General features: G+C 47.1%; 1 protein-coding gene and 1 pseudogene across 4 annotated transcripts in view; one reads left to right on the forward strand and one right to left on the reverse strand.

Annotated features, from left to right (window-relative positions):
* The first annotated feature begins 4 nt into the window (after nt 1–4).
* Nucleotides 5–19946, forward strand: part of Bach1 (BTB domain and CNC homolog 1) — a 35398-nt gene continuing 15456 nt past the window's right edge. For 2 of the 4 annotated variants that reach the window (XM_017598018.3, XM_063270599.1), the window contains exons 1-2: nt 1104–1399; nt 16917–17210. In XM_017598018.3, coding sequence (XP_017453507.1) covers nt 16977–17210 — 234 coding nt within the window. In that variant the 5' untranslated portion in view covers nt 1104–1399; nt 16917–16976. Of the gene's footprint in view, nt 92–1103; nt 1400–16916; nt 17211–19946 lie in introns of those variants that run through there. The other 2 variants (NM_001107113.1, XM_039088437.2) reach the window with 2 other exon arrangements.
* Ndufa7-ps1 (NADH:ubiquinone oxidoreductase subunit A7, pseudogene 1) lies at nt 6571–7935 on the reverse strand (annotated as a pseudogene).

Genomic DNA, 19946 nt, shown 5'->3' on the forward strand with positions numbered 1-19946 from the left:
GGAGGAGACGGGCGGCCGTCCGCGCGGAGGGAGTGAGTCACCTGACCGCCGCTTGCCGCCTGCAGTCGGGCCGTGCCGCGCCTCGGCTCCGGTGAGTGGCTCGGACGGTGCGGGCTGCCGTCCTTCCCGGGGGTCACCGGGGCTGGTGGCGGGCGGCCGCGCGGGCCTAGAAGGGGCGGCGGACTGCGTGCTGTTTACGCGGTGCGCGGACACTCCGGGTCGGCCGTGCCGGCGCCGCCCTGCACCGCGCTCCGCGGGCCGCGTCCCGCTCCGCCTGCTGCGGGGGCAAGGCCGAGCCGGCCGGGGTTCCGGGACCAGCCGGCGGTCCGCGCTCCCCTTTGTTGTAGCTCGCCGCACGTTTGTAATTTAGACTCGCACAGCATAGGCAGAGTGGGGTCTCGATGATAGACATCAGCTTTGTGTTCGTGTCTGGTAGCGCCAGGGCCAACGCGTTCTCGATCTTCTCCGGTACTTTGGTGTCATTTAGTGGAATTGCGCCGCTGGCTTTTATGTAGTGAGCTCTCTACGCTCAGCGTGCGCTGAGTCAAGGCAGACGTAGTAATTCTGAAAGAACGTGTGTGGGAAAATCCAGCTCCTGCGACAGGCTTGGAAGAACAAAGACTGTTTTTGCAGGATGCTGTTCTTTTTTGGAGAACTGTAGTGTTGTGACTGCTTGCCTCGGAGGATGCCCCTGCTGGGTCTTTGTTTAGGTATTCGAGCACTCCTTTCAGACTACTGTGTTTGCAGGGAAGGCAGTTCAGAAAGATTAAAGGATGAGCACCGTAGATTTGTTACTGGTCGAGCCTTTGAGCGCTACAGAGAAATGGGAAGAGGTATGGGTTGGCCTATTCTTCCTGCTCTTGTGGTAGTGGTGCAAGCTCTGGGCTGGGCTTGAAGGCGCTTGCCACTTCTGGCTTTGGACCTCATAAGGGAGTCTAGGGGAAAAAAGGCTCCTGGTGAGTCATCTTGGAGTTGAGTAGCTTTGGAGGAGTGATCGACTCTTGTTGTTTAACCGTCGTCGGATCTGTCAAGTGGCTTCCCTTTGTTCACTACGTTGGTTGGCTAACAAGGTAGGGTGACTCTTTAAAAGAGTTTGTGTTGCTGAGTCATTCACCCCAGTCTGAGAGGTAATTAGGAACAGCTGGTGCAGATACGCGCATCACATGCCTCCACTATAAAAGGGTGAGCTGCACACACGAGGGCTTGCTTCGGGAGGCCGGAGGGGGCCCAGCTGCGGGCTGTGTGTTTTGATACAGGTAATCAGTAGGTGACGTGGGAGAGCATGCTTAGGACGTGGCCAAGTAGCATCTAGGTGGTGTTTAAACAGCAGCCGCGTGGCCTACTGCGGGAGAATCAATTTGTGCTGGAGGAAGCGGTGTCTGAGGGATTTCAGGTAGAGGTAAGGCATTCAGCAGTATTGTAACAAAACAGTATTGTAACATTTCCTTCTCTTGCTGGCCTTGCTTTGCCGTTAGCATTGATGCGGAGTGGTGAATACATGCATAGTTATTCTTTATAAAAGTTATTTTTTTTTTATGAGGCCACAAAGGGGATTTCCTTTTAGGGCTTTTAGGTTTTCCCGCATAGCTAGTTTTTGGGGAGAAAGGTGGGAAAGGATAGAGTCAGCAGGTCTTCTTGGGTCAAGCCCAAGAAGAGGGGTCTATGTATGTCTCTTGACTTTATGGATCTTGTGGGATTTCTTTTTTGCCTGAAAAAAAAAATGAACACACACTCACACCAGTCCTCCGTGTAAAGTTTGAAAAGGAAACGTGTCTGAAGGGGAGGAGAGCTGGCTTCTTATGAAATTTTTTAACATTTATTTATTTATTATTTATTTGTTTGACACTTGCATTTGTGGGTCTTTCCATTTATCCTGTGGGTTCTGGGGCATGGACCTCAGGTCATCAAGCTTGGTGGTGAGTGCCTTTAACCACTCAACCTTTGCATGGTCCCCAAGGATGATACTGAATTTTTTATTATTGACGGTTTTCCTTTCAAACATCTGTAGCAGGGAAGCAGTTGGTGTGCTGCTTTAGATTTAGGGATTATCAACATGTCTTTTTAAGATGTTAGGAGATTTCAGGGAGTATACAGAGTGATTGATCTAACATGAAAATACCCACAGCAAGAAGTTAAAGAAGCAGAGTGACATCAATGTCTGCATATTAGATAATGTGGTTATACGCACATCATCCCTTTTGTCTGTTGAGGGATAAAGTTTGCTTTCCACTGCTATTACCGCTATTCCAAGTCTGCAACAGACACTGTGTGTGTGTGTGTGTGTGTGTGTGTGTGTGTCTGTATTTTCTGATCTCTTCCTGAGAGCTGTAGTTATTTCAAAATATTCTTAGTACTTACTTTTCACTTCATGTATAGTTTTTGTATCGTAAAGACCGGAAGATGTAAATTTCTTACTACATTCTTAAAGTTAGTGATAGAGATTAAAAAAAGTTACATTTTGATAACATTTTTTGGATTTGTAGGCAACCCCCTAGGGCGGTTGGTGAATGTGTGTGATCTGAACAGTAGTGGTTAGAATTTGGGATGTGATATTTATAACAAAAACTTTAAATTTTAAGGTAAAAATTCTCTTACGCTTTGGAGGCCTGTGGATTCCCCCTCTTTTTATATTCTTTTGATTATTCTTAAAACTGTGCATTTAGGTAATCCTTAGGAAGTGGAGTTTCTTAGACTGCCAACCTCTTGGGGTAGTCACTAATTTTTTATTTACATATTTGTCTTAATTCTCTGTCTCTGTCTCTCTGTCTCTCTGTCTGTCTGTCTCTCTCTCTCTGTGTGTGTGTGTGTGTGTGTGTGTGTGTGTGTGTGTGTGTAGGTTTGAGGACATCCTGTGGGAATAGGTTCTCTTTCTCTACCACACGTGGGTCTGGGCACTGAACTGCGGCCTGAGGCCTGGCAGCTGACACCCTCACCCACTGACCTGTCTCACTGGCCCAGGAGGCATGGCTACTATTTACCATTGGGTTCCACCTCAGGGCCTATGGAAGTGACTCTCACCAGAGCAGCCACAAAGCTTGTTGAAATGACCAAGTGTCAGAAGACTCTTCACAGCGCAGCAGCTTGCTCTGTCCCTGGCTGACGGTTTTAACAGTCACCTCCCTTCACGGTTTCTACCTTTCTTTTGGTGGGGCGATTGTTCGAACCCTCAACCCTGAGTCTCTCAAGCCTGCAAAATGAAGGGATTATCTCAGGGGGTGGGATGGACGGTTTATGAGATTCTTTTGAGTTAAAAAAAAAATAAAAATGCCAAGTACCGGACTCAAGTGATGCCCGACACATTGGGAATGTGAGCTCTGTTTGCTAAGGCCTGACCTTTTGCCGAGAGAAGCATTTCAGAACTGCAGGTAAAATACCAGTTTACATCTCTGTCAATCCCTGGCTCCTGGCTTAGCAGTGCATGGCATTGACATCTAAAGTTGGGGTCCCTGTACAGTCTCTAGAGAAGCCATATGTTCTGGATGGGAAATACAGAACTAAATTGCTAAAGATCCGTCAGTGTCAGCATCGTCGTCTTACTTGGGGTCAGCTGTCCTGTGCCTTTCTGTTTCTGAAAAATGGGAATGATGGTGGTGGTGGTGGTGATAATGATGATTGATGGTGATCATGGTCTCTATCATAGATTGCTGTGAGGATGAAGTGTGATACCATGAATCAAGTGGTCAGGACATAATTTGTTAGGTGCTATTTTCTGGTGTCCAGAGAGAGGCAGGTTGAATGCTTTCTTACTTGGTTTCGTTAGGTCCTTCTGGGAGCTGAGCTAGCGGCCACCATCGCTGAACACTTGCCGTAGGGCAGGTGTTGGGACTAGAAAGTTTCAGGTTGGTGCTCATGGGTTCTCAGGCTTGGCAACACTGTGGAGCACCCCATTCTGCCCTGCTAGTAAAATGTAATTGCTTTTTGAAGAAGTAAAGAACACTGAATTTTCTGTCTGGATCCTGCTCGAATCCTATTGAGGATGCCCTCACCATTGCATTTAGCAGCCACTAAATCTGGCCACTCCCCTCCTGGCTTATTAGTGCTAGAATGGGACTGGGCTCTCCATTCTACTTTCTGGACTCTGTCCAGTTTATGGGGAGCATGGATAGCACACATTTACCCTCCAGATGCAGCCTGTTCACCCTGGGTTTCCTTTCCATGACAACCCTGTAGAGAAGCTACCTGGGATAGGGACCCAAAGACAGGGGTGTGTTGCAGGTGCAGTTGCAGGTGCAGTTGCAGCTGTGATGGTTCCAAATGCACATCAAACACTTGGATCCTCTCTGTTCAATCCTTCGTGAGTGAGTTCCTGCTGGCGAAGATATGTCTGCCCCCTCCCTCCTCCCAATAGCTCAGTGTGCCCTGGCTGTGTTTGCTTACTAACCTGTTTACTGATTGCACAGCGATCCAGTGTGGGCTAGTTCTGGTCCTCTGGGCTCTGAAATTCTGTTGCTTTTAGCAGTTTACTGGGGATGGTGCTATGTGTCCTTCTTGACTGTATACTGAGTTGACACACTTAGAGGTTTTGAGTTTCTGTTTTCATACTCCGTGATTATTGAGGAAGTGGCTGGAATTAACTCATTTTTAAACCTTCTCTTGAGATTGAGAAGAAACTGATCTCAAGATTTATTTATTTATTTATTTATTTATTTATTTATTTATTTACCTGTGATTGATGTAGAGGGGATTGAACAAATATAATTTGGGTTGTGGAGCTGTTCCCTGTCTTGTATACCTAACATTTTCTTTCTTATCATCAGGCTCAGAGTAGACCTTTCTTATTTCTACTTAGGACCTCAGAGTTTATTAAAAACTGCCCTGAGGCAAACCTGGGGAACAATGAACCAGGGTCTGCCGGCATCCTGACTGGGTGGTAACTGCTGTTAGGGCACCTGGATGGCTCTGAAGCTGGCCAGCTGCAGGCTCCCTTCTCAGCATCGGGAGAGTTTGGAAATGTTTACAGTGCACTGAAGTTGTGTGCAAATTATATTCTGTTAAAAGGAAGTTTAAATGCATTTTCTCCAAGCCTGGGGTATTCTTTGTTCAGAGGAATACTTTTGTAATAAAATGATAATTACTGGTTTCTGTCTGTCCTAGTCAGTGTTCTGTTGCCGTGAAGAGACCCCATGGCCACAGCTACTCTTACAAAGAAAGGCATTTATCTGAGGCCTGCTTACAGTTTCACAGAGGCCTGCTTAGACTTTCATAGGTTTATATCATTTTCATCACGGCAGGGAGCATGGGGGCACACATGGGGCTGGAGAAATAGATGAGAGTTCTTCATTTGTATCTACAGTCAGCAGGAAGAGAGACCCTGGGCCTGGCTTTGGCTTTTGAAACTCCAAAGCCTACCTCAGTGACACACTCCCTCCATTAAGGCCACGCCTCCTAATGCCTGTCAAGCAGTGCCATTCCTTCCTGACCAAACATTCAAATCTCTGAGCCTGTGGGAGCCACTCTTACTCAACCTACCGTACTATCTGTCAAAGTTATTTTACACTTTAAAGGTCTCTGGCAGATTTTAGATGGGGTCAGTGACACTGGACAGTTGCTCTCTGCCCTCTCGTTCCTTCTTAGCCTGAATTCCGCGCAGAACTCCCTCATAGCAGAGCTTTCTCGGCCGCCGTTCTTCTGTGTCTTGGACATTAGCAATGGGCCATGTTTCTAAGCTGTAGATTAAAAGGTAGAGAGAGGTTTCTGCCCTCCTTCCCTCCTCCCAACTGTCCTGTCTTGTTTTATTGCCAGAAGGTGCTTCTGACTGAGAAGGCGAAGCCTTAGGAAGAAGTAGTGAGAGCCACCTGCCCGCCTCCCTGCTTACTGGTGCTTTCCTTTGCTTAATGTCCTCTCTCCCCTCAGGATGCCTGCATCCTTTAGATGTTGGCTCCATCAGTTCAGAGAGTTGATTACAAAATATAAAGCTATAAACATTAACATTTCAATACCTTTATTAGGCTGTAATTCCAGAGTAAGTGGTTCCTGGCCAGAGCAGTCATTTTATGTGTACATTTTATATTTGACATCTAGTTTTGAAGAGAAAACTGATTACTGTGTTGGCTCAGGTGTCTTTTCCAAGGAACTGACGTTCATTTACTGTACTTTCCTGACGTGTCTTCTTGGCACAGCTCACAGCTTACTCCCGAGTAGGAGACATCTTTTAAATGGGAAGAACCAGCAAATGAATTTATGGCTTTTTACACACACACACACACACACACACACACACACACACACACACACACTTTTTCATTTTAGTGTAAGACTTTGTTATTGGGCAGGGTTTTGCTGGCCTTCATCTCCACGACTCCCCTGCCTCCACCTCGGGAATGTTAGAGTCGTAGCTGTGCCTGGCTTGGCTGGTGAAGGGCCTGCTGCCCCTCTGAGTGGGCGTCTTCTGCTGACATGGCTTCAGCTGTAGCTGCCATTGAGAGAAGTCAAAGGAGCCTGCAGCTGACGCTGAGTCTGTGGCCACTGTCAGCTTCCGATACCTGGTTCTCTCTGTAAAGACGCCACATGTACTGATCAAGCTCGACTTCTTTTGGGTTTCCGTGAGCTGTGTTTTGCCTTCATCCCTGGTCTAGTTAGGTTCAGACCTCAAGTATCTGGGGCACCTTGGAGTGGTCACTAGAGTCAACTGAGTAAGGAGCTGTTCTTGGTGGGAGAGCTCCTCCTAGAGTACTGCGTCCCTCCACCCCCTCCCTTAACTGCACAGCTCCCTGGGGTTCAGGGTGGGTCAGGGGTGCTTGGGTTTGAGGTGCTCTGTTCTTGCCTCCTGGTGCGTGCTGTTGCACTTCCCAAACTCACACACAGATCCCCACGAGTGTGCGTAGTAGGGTGGGTTGCTAAATGTATCTGAACATGCGTGACATCGAAGCTTGTTAGATGCTCGGTTTGCACGTGTGATGCAGGAAACAAATACCTACAGCTTGATATGCCAGGAACTTCTCTAGATATCGGCAGAACTTTACAGAAGTTACAGGGTTTGTTTGTTTGTTTGTTTTGGAAACAATGTGGTACTTCATGTATTTGTTATAAATTTGGTCACACTCTCCCCAGAGGGAATCCAAGAAGGAAAAGCAGTCATGTGGCCCTGGAAACATAGCAAGGTAGCCAACTCAGGGTCACAGGTATGGCTGGTCCCTCGACAGCTCCCACCTCTTCATGGGAGGAGCAGGTGTCACTACCCTCTTAGTGGCTGCCACAGCAGAACTCTAAGCTGTCTTGCCAGACACCAGGGCCTTTTGTGAGGACATGATGATTGAGGGAGGCACAACTTCCCGGCGGCCATCAGGAGTACAGTAGAATTGTTGGACAGCTTGGGACTGGGGCCCACAGGGAGCTCCGGTGGTGGCTGGGTCCGATCTCCTGGTAGTGCAGCTGCAGCTTTGCCTGCAGGTCTTGCCCGCAGGTCTTGCCCAGACGCCCAGTTCCCCAGTTTTTGGATGGCACAACTAGCAGACGCCATATTCCTTCCGCTCTGAAGGACGCCGGTGACCCAGAAGTTACAGTTTAACAGACCAGCAGACTTCTGTTACAGCTTGGCCAGTTATAGTAAAATGCGCTAGGGAATCAGACTACAAGAAGCCGACATTTGGGGAAGTCAGGAGAGCCTTAGTACTAAGATGACTACATGGCTCAGTAGAGGATAGTGCTGGCCTACATTAGCAAGTCCAAGACATTCTCCAGACGCTTAGCTGTGGATAAAAGTTGGAGATAACGGCCAGCATCCTCCTCCCAGGGTTGCAAGATAGCTGGCTCTAGCTGATTTATCTCAGCGACTAAGTTTTCTGGGAGGAGAGATAGCCCCACCCCTGCCATGGATGCCTCTTTATCAGTGTGTAAGACTTTCCTTAAAAGTCTGATAGATGTTGCTCCTATCTCTTACTTGTGTCAGCATCCCCCAAGCTTGGGCTCACATATGTCAGTGTCGAGGGGAATGTGTGGAACCTCTGACTGGCTTTAATGTCTGACGTCTGTGTGTGTGTGTGTGTGTGTGTGTGTGTGTGTGTGTGTGTGTGTGTGGTGGCTAGTTGTCTTCCTCTGTCACTCCCACACCATGGCTTTTGGGTTTTTTTTGGTACACACCTCTCATTGAGTCTGAAGTTCCTTCGTTGGCTTGGCTGGCTGCTCAGGACAACCCAGAGATGTGTTTGCCCACACCTCCCTGTGTTCCCTGCACTCAGTGCTGGGCTCACAAGTGGGAACTGCCAGTGTGGGTGCTAGGGACCCAAACTCTGATGCTCACGCTGGCAGAGCAAGACTTTACCCTAGGCCACCTCCCTAGCCCCAAGCCACTTTTCAAAGTAAAACTTAATGTGTATTTGGTAGTCACCATGAGCCATATCGGCGGGATCCTATGTTTTAAAGTCACTGGTAGACTTTCCACAGTGTTGAGCTAACCGTCTTTGCTGAGTACAGGAAACCCCATTGTGAAGATGAAAATGTCACTTGTCCTTTAGTTTAATTGACTTTTAAAATAAACATGAGCTACATTTTAACTAAGGCATGCTTTTTATGCTTAGAGCTATTCTTTTTATTTGTAAGGTAGTGTGTTTATAGCTGATAATTCGAATCCAGAAACAGAAGGAAGAACAAGATAAAAATTCCCTCGCTATTTTGCTGACTATCCTGGGAGTGTAGTGACGGATGACCCCGATATCACCGAGATGTCACTGCACGTGTGAATCTGAGACACCTGTTGGGCAAACATCTAATAACTTGAGTGCATATGTGGGTATGTGAGTCTGAAGATTAAGACTGGAGTCACGATTAGATCACAAACAAACAGGAGTATCTGGTGACCTTGAGTCTATGTTCTTCCTGTGGCTTTCGATAAGCCTGTGAAGGTGGTTTGTGGGAGGCCAAGATGAGGTGAGATGTGAGGGCAGCCTCGGTTCTCTAAAGTCGGAGGCTTTCAGGCAGAGGAGGGTTATCTCCACTTCTTACCCGATTGCTATGATAAAATACCCTGACAAAAGCATCTTAGGGGAGAAAGAGTTTATCCTGGACCACAGGTCATGTGTCTAGTCCATCCTGGGTGGGACGTCGAGGTGGAAGGAGCCGGCTGCGGGTCACATCACTTCCACAGTGAGGAGGGCAGTGCATGGAGTGCCGGCTCCGCTCTCGCTCCTCTGCCCTGCTCTCAGTAATGGCGGCTCTCCCCCCACGGTCGGGACTCTTACAGGTGTGTCCAGAGGCTGACGCCCCACCAGATGACTCTGGATTCTGTCAGCTTGATAATTAACACTACTCATCTTAGGAAGTCTGGGAAGTGCTGGGATCCTAGGAGCACAGCAGTTGCAGGGAAGAGATGAAAAGGGTGTTGAATGTTGCTGAGGAAACTGAGGAAACTGACCATTTGGCTTTGGTGGACTCACGAGGAACTGCAGAGAGGGAAGTGGAGACAGTGTGGAAGAAAGGTAGAGAATTCTAAGTGTAAGTGTGTACTAGCCAGGGTTCTCTGTATAACATTGAGAGAACTGCTGCATATTAAAAAGAGTTAATTAGATTGGCTTACGAGATGTTTCCTGAAAGGACCAGCGATGACTTTCTGTGCTCTAAGTGGGGGGAGTTAGAGCTGAGAACCAGAGCTCCACAGGCCTCTGGGCTGGACGGCTCAGCAGTCCCAGTGTGGCATCAAAGGCCTGGGGGATTCCTCAAGAGCCACACATTGGATGGCCGAAGACTCTGGGTTGATGACTGCAGTGTAGACAGTGATAGTGGTCAGAGCAGCTGGGAAATGAACTTAACTCATCAGCAAGACACAAAAGCAAGCAGGCAAAGAGCGAAAACTGTTCTCCCTGGGCTTCCTTAGTTCAGGCTGCTGCTAGATCAGCAGTTCCCACCTTGTGGGTCCCCACCCCCACAGGGTCACATATCAGATACGCATATCAGATTTCCATTGCTATTCCTAACGGCAAAGTTAGTTAGGAAGTAGTTACAAAGCAGCTTTATGGTCTGGGGTCACCACAACACGAGGGGTGCTATTAAAGGTTTGCAGGGATGGTATTTAAGGTTCGCAGCATTAGTAAGATGAAGTACTGAGGTAGGCTGTGCTGCCCACGGGTAGGATAGGCCCTCAAGTGTGCCCAGAGACTTGTCTCAGGACTGCTTGCAAGGTCGACCATGTTAACCATCTCAAAGGGGTAGCAGGGTCAAGAATTTCAGAGGCCCTTTGTATTATGGTTTGGAGTCTTGTGTAGTCACGCCTCCCCTCTAATACTGAATTTTCCCACCTTCTCTTAGCTTCTCATTTGGTCAAAAATCTAAGATTTTAGTTTAAAATCGATTTTTCTCTTTTGACTGCCTTTTCTATTTGAAAAATCTTCAAAGGTTTACTCATAGCTACTTTACCAGCAATTTATATTTAAGTGAATCTGACTGGTTTTTGTCACTATTTCTGTGAATGCCTTTCAGGTTTGCTTTTAGTGAAATCAATACGAGGTTGCTTAGAGTGTAAAAAGGTAGGGAAAGCCTGCTTCACTGCATCCCATCTGCAGAGATTCAGTGTCTACTCAGATCTGGTGTTGAACTTTGTGGTGACCACCTACCTCTGTGTCTGTGACTTCCTGTCTCTCTCTCCCCTCCCCGTTACGCTCCAGTTGATTTTGTTTCTCCTATAAAGAGCCCGCTTCACTCCATTCTAAATAGTTTTTATTGTTTGCTTGGTCTCATTAAGGTAGGACAGGATCATTTGAACCCTGCATTGTAACCTAAAGCTATTCTCGATTGGAGATGAGTGAGGTAAGACCCCCTACTGTCACATGACCAGTCAGGTCCCCCTCATTGTCACATGACTAGTCAGGTCCCCCTCACTGTCACATGACTAGTCAGTTTTCCCCACAGTCTCATGACAAGTCAGGTCCTCTACTGTTACATGACCAGTCACTGCACTGAGGGTAGAAATGGAGGGTAAGGAAGGAAAGACGTAAAACATCTGTTTTTAGAAGATGTGACTGTGCACGGAAAACAGAAGAATTTACAAGGAAGCTGCCGCAGTCAATGAGTTAGTTAAGGTTGTAAGGTTCTGATTCATGTCTCAGAAATGCGTTGCAACTATATAGTAAAGATTGACAATAAAGCTCAAGAACTCAAATGTATTTAAGTGCTACAGACACCACAGAATGTATAGGAGTAAATTCAGTAGAAGATGCACAGAGCTGCTCTCTCTAGACATCATCATAACATTAAGAGATATTGAAGAAGCCCTTAAACATGGAGAGGCAAGCCATACTTGTGAGCCGGAGAACTCGATTTGTTAGCTATTTCCTCTAAATTAATGGGCACTTTTATTGCAACTATAATCACAGTTCTACTAGCTCTTCCAACTCAAAGATAATAAAAATCAGCCTAGGAAGAATTAAATATATTTCGCACAAGGAGATTATAAAAGCTGGCCGACAAGCATGTGCCAGGACAGTCAGTATTATTAGCCATGCGGAAGGCACACACACACCCCAGTGAACTACTGTGCACACACCATGATAGCTAAGACTAGGACAGCACCAAGGCTCAGTGCTGCTTCAGGGCCACTGGAACTGCCATACCGGTAGCAAAGTGAAGGGATTTATCCTCTGCGAAGCCGTTACAGGGGTGCTAAAGAGCGAACACCTCCCATACCACTCAGCCCTGTGTGTCGGGCAGGGTCTAATAAAACTTTATTAGCATCCCAAGCTAGGGCCAGGTCTCTTATGGATCTTTATCGATGGATGTGGATGAATTGTTGCATATTTGCATAGTGAAATATTTTCGAACAAAACACCACCACCAACAACAAAACCATCAGATGTTCTTAGTATGGGTGTGTATTGAAATCATTCAGATGAGTGAAAGAAACTTGACACAACCCATTTCCATATCCAAAGGAAGATTCATGCTGATGTCCAATGATGGTGACAGACAGCGGGTCATTAGCTTCCTGTAGCCAGGGACATGGAGGAGACCACTCCGAGTCCTGCGGAGTAACAGAACCCGTGTGCCTCGATGCTGGTTTCATGTGCGCATACTTTTTCCAGGTGCCCCCAACACTTCAACTTCTTGCTTTTAAGCCTAACTTTGTTTTAAAATTTTAGATATGACATTTAATCCTGATAATATATAAGGCAGTTCAAGTACGATATCCCTCATGTTAGATCCCAGCAGCTGCGATTCAGAGACAGGTGGTTCAAGGCCAGCCTGGTCTACTGAGTGAGTTCCAGGACACCTAGAGCTATATATAACCTTGTCTCAAAAAAAAACAAATCAAAACAAAAGCCAAGGAAACAAACTGAACAGACAGGGCATCACTGAAGTACCTAACTGTTCAGACTGGGGAGAGGGAGAAGCCCGGCCGACTCAGGCAGCCCCTCAGTGCTGCCAGGTTCTTGGTGTCTTTCTCTCCTTTTAGAAAGTCCCTGCACCACTAAAGCACAAGGGGCTGTGCCCGGAGGGAGACACTACAGAGGGGAGGCTGATGGGGAGCAGGGAGCACAGTGGGCAGGACAACTAGAACACAGCATTTGAGAGAGCTGCCTGAAGCCCAGTGCTTTGTGTGCTGACTGAAAAATGTAGCTTTAGAAAGTGATGCCTCCTTAGGTGTGGAGCTGTTTAAGCCGGCTCCCTGGGTCTCCTGACCTGGTAGCCTTCTCTGTTGGCTGGTGCTGTTAGCGCTCTGCTTTGCTGCTGGTGTCCATCTGGGCTTTAGAAAAATACTTTGAGCAGCGTTTCTTGTCATGTCCTACTTTAGGCTTCTGCCAACCAACGCTAAGAGAACTGACCCAAGAGATGTGGTATCAGGGCGGGTGGCTGAGCCTGTGAACTTAAGCCTCCAAGACACTAATGGACGTAGCCGCTCTCTGTTACTGGGTTATTCTTCCTTCTGGACCTTTTCAAGCCGCTGAGTCTTACGGTTTTGGGAAGATGCTGCTGGTTTGAATTTCCACCAAGTTTTGATGTTAAGTTTTTTGAAAACTCAAGGAAAATAAAAAAAAAATAGCATTGAGGATTCTTTTCTGTGGGCAGCCTCATCTTAATTTTTAACATTTTAAAGAAAAATAAGTGTGTACATACCACAGCGTGCTGACTGACTGTCATCTACTTGAAAGAATGGTGTAAGACCAACTACCAGAGTTCAGAGCACTCACATCTGGGTGCTTGGTGGGTAATAGGGGAGTTAGAAGCTTATCAAGGATCAAGAAAGGTGTTGGGTCAGGAGGTCGCCATCATAAGCCGTGTATTCCAGTTAGGTGGACATGAAGTCACAGCAGCTGATGAGGACAGCAGGAGGCAAAAGCATCGAGGAGGAGAACCTTCTATAAAGGAGAGGAAGTCAGGTTCAGAAGGCTGGATCAGCTGCAGATCCAGGCATACGAACACAGAGAAGCCATGACGAATGTCCTATGTATCATCTCTGATGCCCATTGGTTAGTGGTTCTCTAGACACATGCATATTTGTGCACACACGTGTAATGCACACACGCATGCACACGGTTGAGAAAGTTCTTTTGACAGTATTTTTTCTCACTAACTAAATAGTATGGTTAAATGAAAAATGACCAGCTTTTTCTTCAGTACTTGCTGTAATATGTGTCAGGTGTCTTGTGTGACTGCTGACAGCTGCTGCCCTGTCTGTTTACCCCGGATTCTCCCTCTCTTGAGCATCCAGGTCGTGTTCTTGAGTGGCCTGCTTTTCATTTGTGTTCTCCAGCACGTCACGCATAGAGTGGTATACATTAGCCGTTGTAAGAAAGAACTTGTGTCGTTGTGCAGTGCAGACAGGAGGTTTGGCCCACAGTCTTGTTTACAGGGACACAACACATCACATCACTATCTTGGAATTTGTGTGGCAAATAGTGCTTCAAGCACTTGCGGCTTTCTCGTCACACACCTATCCCTGCCGTCTGAGGTCACCTTACGTTGAGTTTTTTCCTTATCTGAAGTGTTACTACATGGTGATGAGTCAGAGCCCTGTGCCTTAATTTCCAGTGGCCTTCTGAAAGTGAAAACATCAACCACACAATAGCTGTATTAAAATGTAACTTGCCCACTGTGAGTAGAGAACAGCTATTTCCAAACTGAAGTTCAGGAAGCTCTGAAGTGCACGTTCATCCTTCGTCAGCATCAGGGTGTGAGTCAGCAGTTCCGCCAGCACACCCTCGCTCGAGCGGGGCGGGCGGTGGTGTTTCCGAGAATACAGAACTACTCCAGTGTAGTGAGTCCAGGTTTGGGTTTAATAAGTCAACAGTTGGCGGCCCTAACTCCTAAGTCTCTATCTAGGGTTGTATCTCCAAGGGTCTGAGCTGGGATCCTGAGTGCCTTTTGTGGTTCTGGAAAAGCCATCAAGGCACTGCATTCAGTGAGCCCTCATTAGTGAACTTCCATTCACCAATATTGTATTACATGATCTGGGATTGTATTAAGATGTCAAGTCATTCATTCAGCAGCAGATGCCTATATCTGGGCAAGTGCTGTGTACTTGGATTGTGACAGAACACAGTCTAGACAAACACATGACATCTAACTTAAAGGTCTTGAATAGTCAGCTGGTTGGCGTCATCCAAGGCACAGGCAGATGGAGAGGGCAGGCCAGAAGAGGGCAGTGTATCTGAAGCCAGTTACAGGCAGTTGTGAGCTGCCCAGAGTGGGTGCTGGGATCCAGACCCCCATCCTCTTCTCTCACCCAAACTCCTGAGCCATATCTCTTGTTCCTGGGATTATTTATTTTTTTAAAGTAGAAAAATGTCAGAGTACTTTGTATGGGGTAAGAACTAAGTGCTGACGTGTGAAGTTTTTTCACTTTTTAATTCTGTGTAACTACACTGGTACCCGTGTAAGACTGGGAGCCATGTAGGAGAAAACGTATTTGTAGAAACAGGACTTGACGAGGGCCTGGATTAGAGCTGAGGAACAGCAGGGTAAGAGGCAGGGGCACCAGGACTCGGCACAGAGTTGTAGAATTGTTTGTGTATCTGCCTGAGAAAATGAGGAGTGCGTCTCAGAGAACCATGGAACGGTGAGATCCCGAATGGGGCCAGCACTTGGTCCGCCTGTAGAGAGCCTGGCCTCTTACTGGGTCCTCATGCTGTTTGTGTCGGTTCTTGATGCTAGCCTCTCACAGTTCCCCTGGAGTCACCCTGGGATCCAAACAACCTTTAGGTTACCATGCACCTTGCCCAGTTCTGTCTTTCTGAGGAGAAGAGAAATGTGGCAAGCTGTTGTGGGGTGAGACAAGGGCATGTATAGCATGTTGGTGGAGAGGGCTGAGCCTTTGACATCCCTCACTAATGGCAACATCCATCTCCGGGCTTCTCTGCTTTCCTGTGGCAGCTCAGTGTCACCAGACTGACAGTGATAGATGGATCAGTAACGTGCTTTTAAAGGGTTTAAGTCAGGAGGCAGGAAGGGGTAGGAGCCATCATGGGGCAGATAGTAGCTGTGGAGTTTACCTTGACTGGCAGCAGGCCAGGGTGACAGCTGCCTTGGAGGGGGGACGCTCCTGGTGCTGGAGTGCCCATCCTTAGATGGGATAACGGGATATCGGAAAGACAGTTGCTGTCACTTCTAGCAGTTCCTAGTTACTTCTTTTGTTGGTAACAGGAAGACCATTTAAAGAATCTGTTCCTTCTGCAAAGGTACAACCCCAAGTTCATGTTTAATGTTACAGTCAACAATGCTGTTGTGTGTCTTCTGGGTTGCTAAAGGCAGGCTGGATCCTCAACCTGATGCAGAGTTTAACCACATTCTGGAAGACAGTGCTTTCGTGTACACATGTAAGGAGTAAGGTATAAAAGCAAACACCAACTAGAAGAGAAGTTTTGCACTGATTGTGTGTGTGTTTGCAGCTAAAACACCAGGACAGAGAGGTGGAACCCGCCTGTGCTCTGTGAGAACTTGACTAGTTCTGAATTCTCCTTTCTTCCCTATGCTGTATCAAACCTGAACGTGTGACAGTGTCTCCGTCACTGACCCTCTGGAGGCCAGGCAGTGAGTCAGTTGTCAGGAGAAATGCACAATGGGGGTGGTGGGGAGGCTTCTGCACTTGGTCTGCTTCACAGTGGAATTTATACTCCTGGGAGTGCTCAGTACAGACCATGGCGAGGGGAGGGGGCTGCAGGAAAATGCCGTCTCAGACTCTTAATTCTAGTTTGTGTGTCCCAGACTGTGTGTATCAGGACAGTCATGTTAGGATATGTATTTGGGTTACCTTCTTTCTCTGAGTGCCAGTATTGTGCACCTGATCACAGATGTTTGGAAGCCACTTTATGGCTAAATAGATTGTGATGACTTTCTCTTATGCTGTAGCATTTCGAGGAAACAGAGGCTTTCTGGGCATGACAGACCATGTTCTTGGTGATACTGTGTCTTTGCCTGACTCTGGCCTCCTCCAGTGCAGTGTATGAACCCAACTCCTAAGCTGTGTCCTGACACATGGGGGTCGCTGCTTCTCTGGACTTGTGAGCCAGCTTCCCCTTGTGCTGATCGGAGGCTCAGGATGGAAGGCACAGTCTTTTCCTAATCTCTCCTTGTGGGTGAATGGAACATGGAGGGGGGGGTGCCCACCCACATGTGTGACCTTCCCATTCTGTCCACACCGGTAAACTCTTGAAGTAGTGGGTGGAATTCCTGATGAAGCTTCAGGCAGCCCATTGCCAGCATCCATACTGTCCTTCGAGTGGACTGACCTTCCTTTGAGAAGTCTAGGCCGTCCCGGCCTCAGGAAGTGCTTGCATTGTCTCTCTAAGATTCCTGCCTTAAAAGTAGAACTGCTGTGGTCGGTCTGCTTTACTTGAGGTTTGTTGAATGAATTTAGATTGTTCTTTGGAGAGTTTTGTTTCCACTTTTTGTGTCAGAGACAAGTACATACTTTAATGTATACTCACAGTTTGTCATTTAAAACCCAGTCCCCACAGGATTTGTTACGTGACATCTTCCGTGTGTGTTTGCAGGTCGATGACAGTGAGAAGCATGCTTTCCACTGCTCTCCCTGATCCCGTTTGCCACCCAGGATGTCTGTGAGTGAGAGTGCAGTGTTTGCCTACGAGTCCTCTGTGCACAGCACCAACGTCTTGCTCAGCCTCAATGACCAGCGGAAGAAGGATGTGCTGTGCGATGTCACTGTCCTGGTGGAGGGCCAGCAGTTCCGAGCCCACCGCTCGGTGCTGGCTGCATGCAGCAGCTACTTCCACTCGCGAATCGTAGGCCAAACTGATGCCGAGCTCACCATCACACTGCCGCAAGAGGTGAGGGGCCACAGTGGTGGCGACTATAGCCTGTCATTACGACGCAGCTACCTTCTGCTTGTAAACTGAGACAAACCCTAGTCTCCCGAGGAGATGAGCATCCCAAGGAGCATTACCGTAGTAACCGTTACCTGGCATTTGTTGTAGGGATATTCACACACAACAGGAGTAGTTACATGTAAGGTTATCACTTTGGATGTTGACCCTCGTTGAACAGTGGGTTGTTTTGAGGCAGTACCTGATAGAGTATAGGCTTTTGGACAGGTTCTGGTACTTGGCTGGGTGACTGAGGGCCAGCACTCCGTTCCAGGATGTGTATACTCTTTCTCCTGAGACATGGCCCATGAAAAACAGGCACTCAGTAGGTGGACATCTCCTTCCTTCCTTTCAGTTTCCTGCACTGTGGGATGAGAGAAGTGGTGTGCTGTCTCAGCCTGTGAGAGGACGGCTTAGCAGGGAAAGGCACTTGCTACCAAGCTGTTGATCTGGGTTCAATTTCCTGGACTTGCATGGTGGAAGGAGAGAAACAAATCCTGCGAGTTGTCCTCTGACCTCCATGCATATGCTGGCCTAACCCTTCCACGCCCCCCTCCCAATAAATACATGTTAAAAATAAAAAGTACTTTGTTGTCTTACTGTAGAACCCTGCTTTTACACACACATTTCCATCCTGTCTGTACAACTCAAGCTTATAAATATTATTGTCCCTGCCATTGTCCTAGCTTCAATGGACTAGTCTGAGGTAGGCGGGGGGAGCTGTCTGTACTATTCTTCCTGGCTCTGTTTACTGGAGTGTGTGCTTGCCATTATAATATTTTGACATTGGACACAGTTGTAGAGGGAGGAGTAGGAAGTGTGTAGAAAGTATTGTGTATGAGGCATCATGAGGATGTTCCCCGATGGGTATAATTGAATGATCTCCCAGCTGACCCACAGGGGAGCTTGTCCCGGGTGCTGCATCTGTGCAGCTATGGCTGTAGTGTTGAGGTGTGAGCCAAGGGTACCTTACCATTGCTTTTACAAAGGGACATGAGTCACAGTCATGGTGCGCTTTCTACAGTTCATATTTCTGGCTCTTTAAGGAGGTTCTACAGAAGTTTGGTTAGTGGATGTTTGAGAGAAGGTGCATATATTTATACCCATGGGTACGGACAATGTGTATGTTTGGATTTTTCACGTTCATTCTGAACGTGTAAGTCACACATTGTCAAATGCTTCAGCTGTTTCATCACACTACATTGTAATAGTTAATAGTTTTAGCTTATTCTAGAACATTCTCACCGAAATTCCCATTAACATTGTAAGTCCAGTACAGTTGTACAGAGTAATGCAGAGTTTCCTTTTCAGCCTTTGCTCAGTGTTCTGTGGCTAACAGTTTGGAAAATTAATAATGTCCCCGCAGGAATGTTACTGCAGACACAATGCACGCCTGGTAATCAGATGGCTGTTCTGTTACATGCAGTCATTAGGTTGTCCCTATATTCACGGCCATTAGGATCTGGATCTCCTTACACTAATTCCTCCCCACACTTGGCCCCAGACTCCTTTCCCTCTCCTAGCTCTAGATGCTGGCAACCACTTCTCTGTCCTCCTTTTGGGGAGTCTTCCTTTCCAAACAGGTGTGTAAGTGGGACCATGTAGAGCTCTGCGCACCTCTCGGGCTGCCCTTTTCCCACTTGGGATGCTTCAGGTTTCATGTGTCAACAGTTTGTCCTGTGTGGACACTGTGATAGTGATGTCTTAATTTTTCTTTTCAGAATCTTTTACCCATTGAAGGAACTGAGATTAGTTTCAGTTTTTATCGCTACAGATAGAAGTTGGTATAGGATGTTTTTGCCAACTTCTCATTTATTAGGGATATAAAACCAGAAGTGAGTTTCTGGTCATAAGGTGCTTGCACGTTTAGATTTCTAAAATATGACCAAGCGACTTTTTGAAATGGGTGTCCACTGGACATTCCCACAGCGTTGGGAGTGATCCAGTTCTGTTCTGCTAACAGAATTTTATTTTAGCTGTTTCAAGTCACATGCTGTAAGGTTAGCATGTTTTGGGCAAGTCTTAGGATTTTTGGTCAGTTGGACAGTAACCCGGAAGTTGTAATTTACATGTGTGACTGCGCGGGGTGAATGCCCTCTGCACGTTGTCAGCTTGGCACATGCAGACTCAGTTATAGATGCACAGTGTCCGTCAGACATTCTGCTGCCCAGCGCCCGCACACAGCTTTAGAGCCTCCGTAACCTGGATCATTAAAAATGTTTCCATTACATGTATTTGGCACAAGACAGTCGTTTCATTTTTATTAGATTCGTTTTATTTTTTAATATTATTTTTGGTTATATGTTTGTGTGCTTATGTGTATGTGTATGATATGAATGCAGGTGCCAGTGCACACATCCAGTCTCCCAGAGCTGGGGTAATAGCATTAGTAAACCTTTCATGTGGGTGCTGGGCTCGAACTCCGACTCCCCGCAGGAGGTGCAGGTCTGTGATCTCTGAGCTGCCTCTCTAGCAGTACTTTTAATTCTTAAAAATTCCCCTGTGTAGTTTATTGCTGCTCACAGGTTTTGGCCTCTGGGAGCTGTGCTAGCCTCAGACACCTGGCGGACTCATTGTCTTCCTTCTAGCACGGTTACAGGTGGATTTGTCCTGCTTCATTCATAGGTGAATTCCCTACATGGGGGAATCATGGCAATGTCTTAGGGAGTAACACGTATTGATGTGATATTGCAGAATTGT

This window comes from Rattus norvegicus, chromosome 11, assembly GCF_036323735.1.
Source record: "Rattus norvegicus strain BN/NHsdMcwi chromosome 11, GRCr8, whole genome shotgun sequence".
Lineage (NCBI taxonomy): Eukaryota > Metazoa > Chordata > Mammalia > Rodentia > Muridae > Rattus > Rattus norvegicus.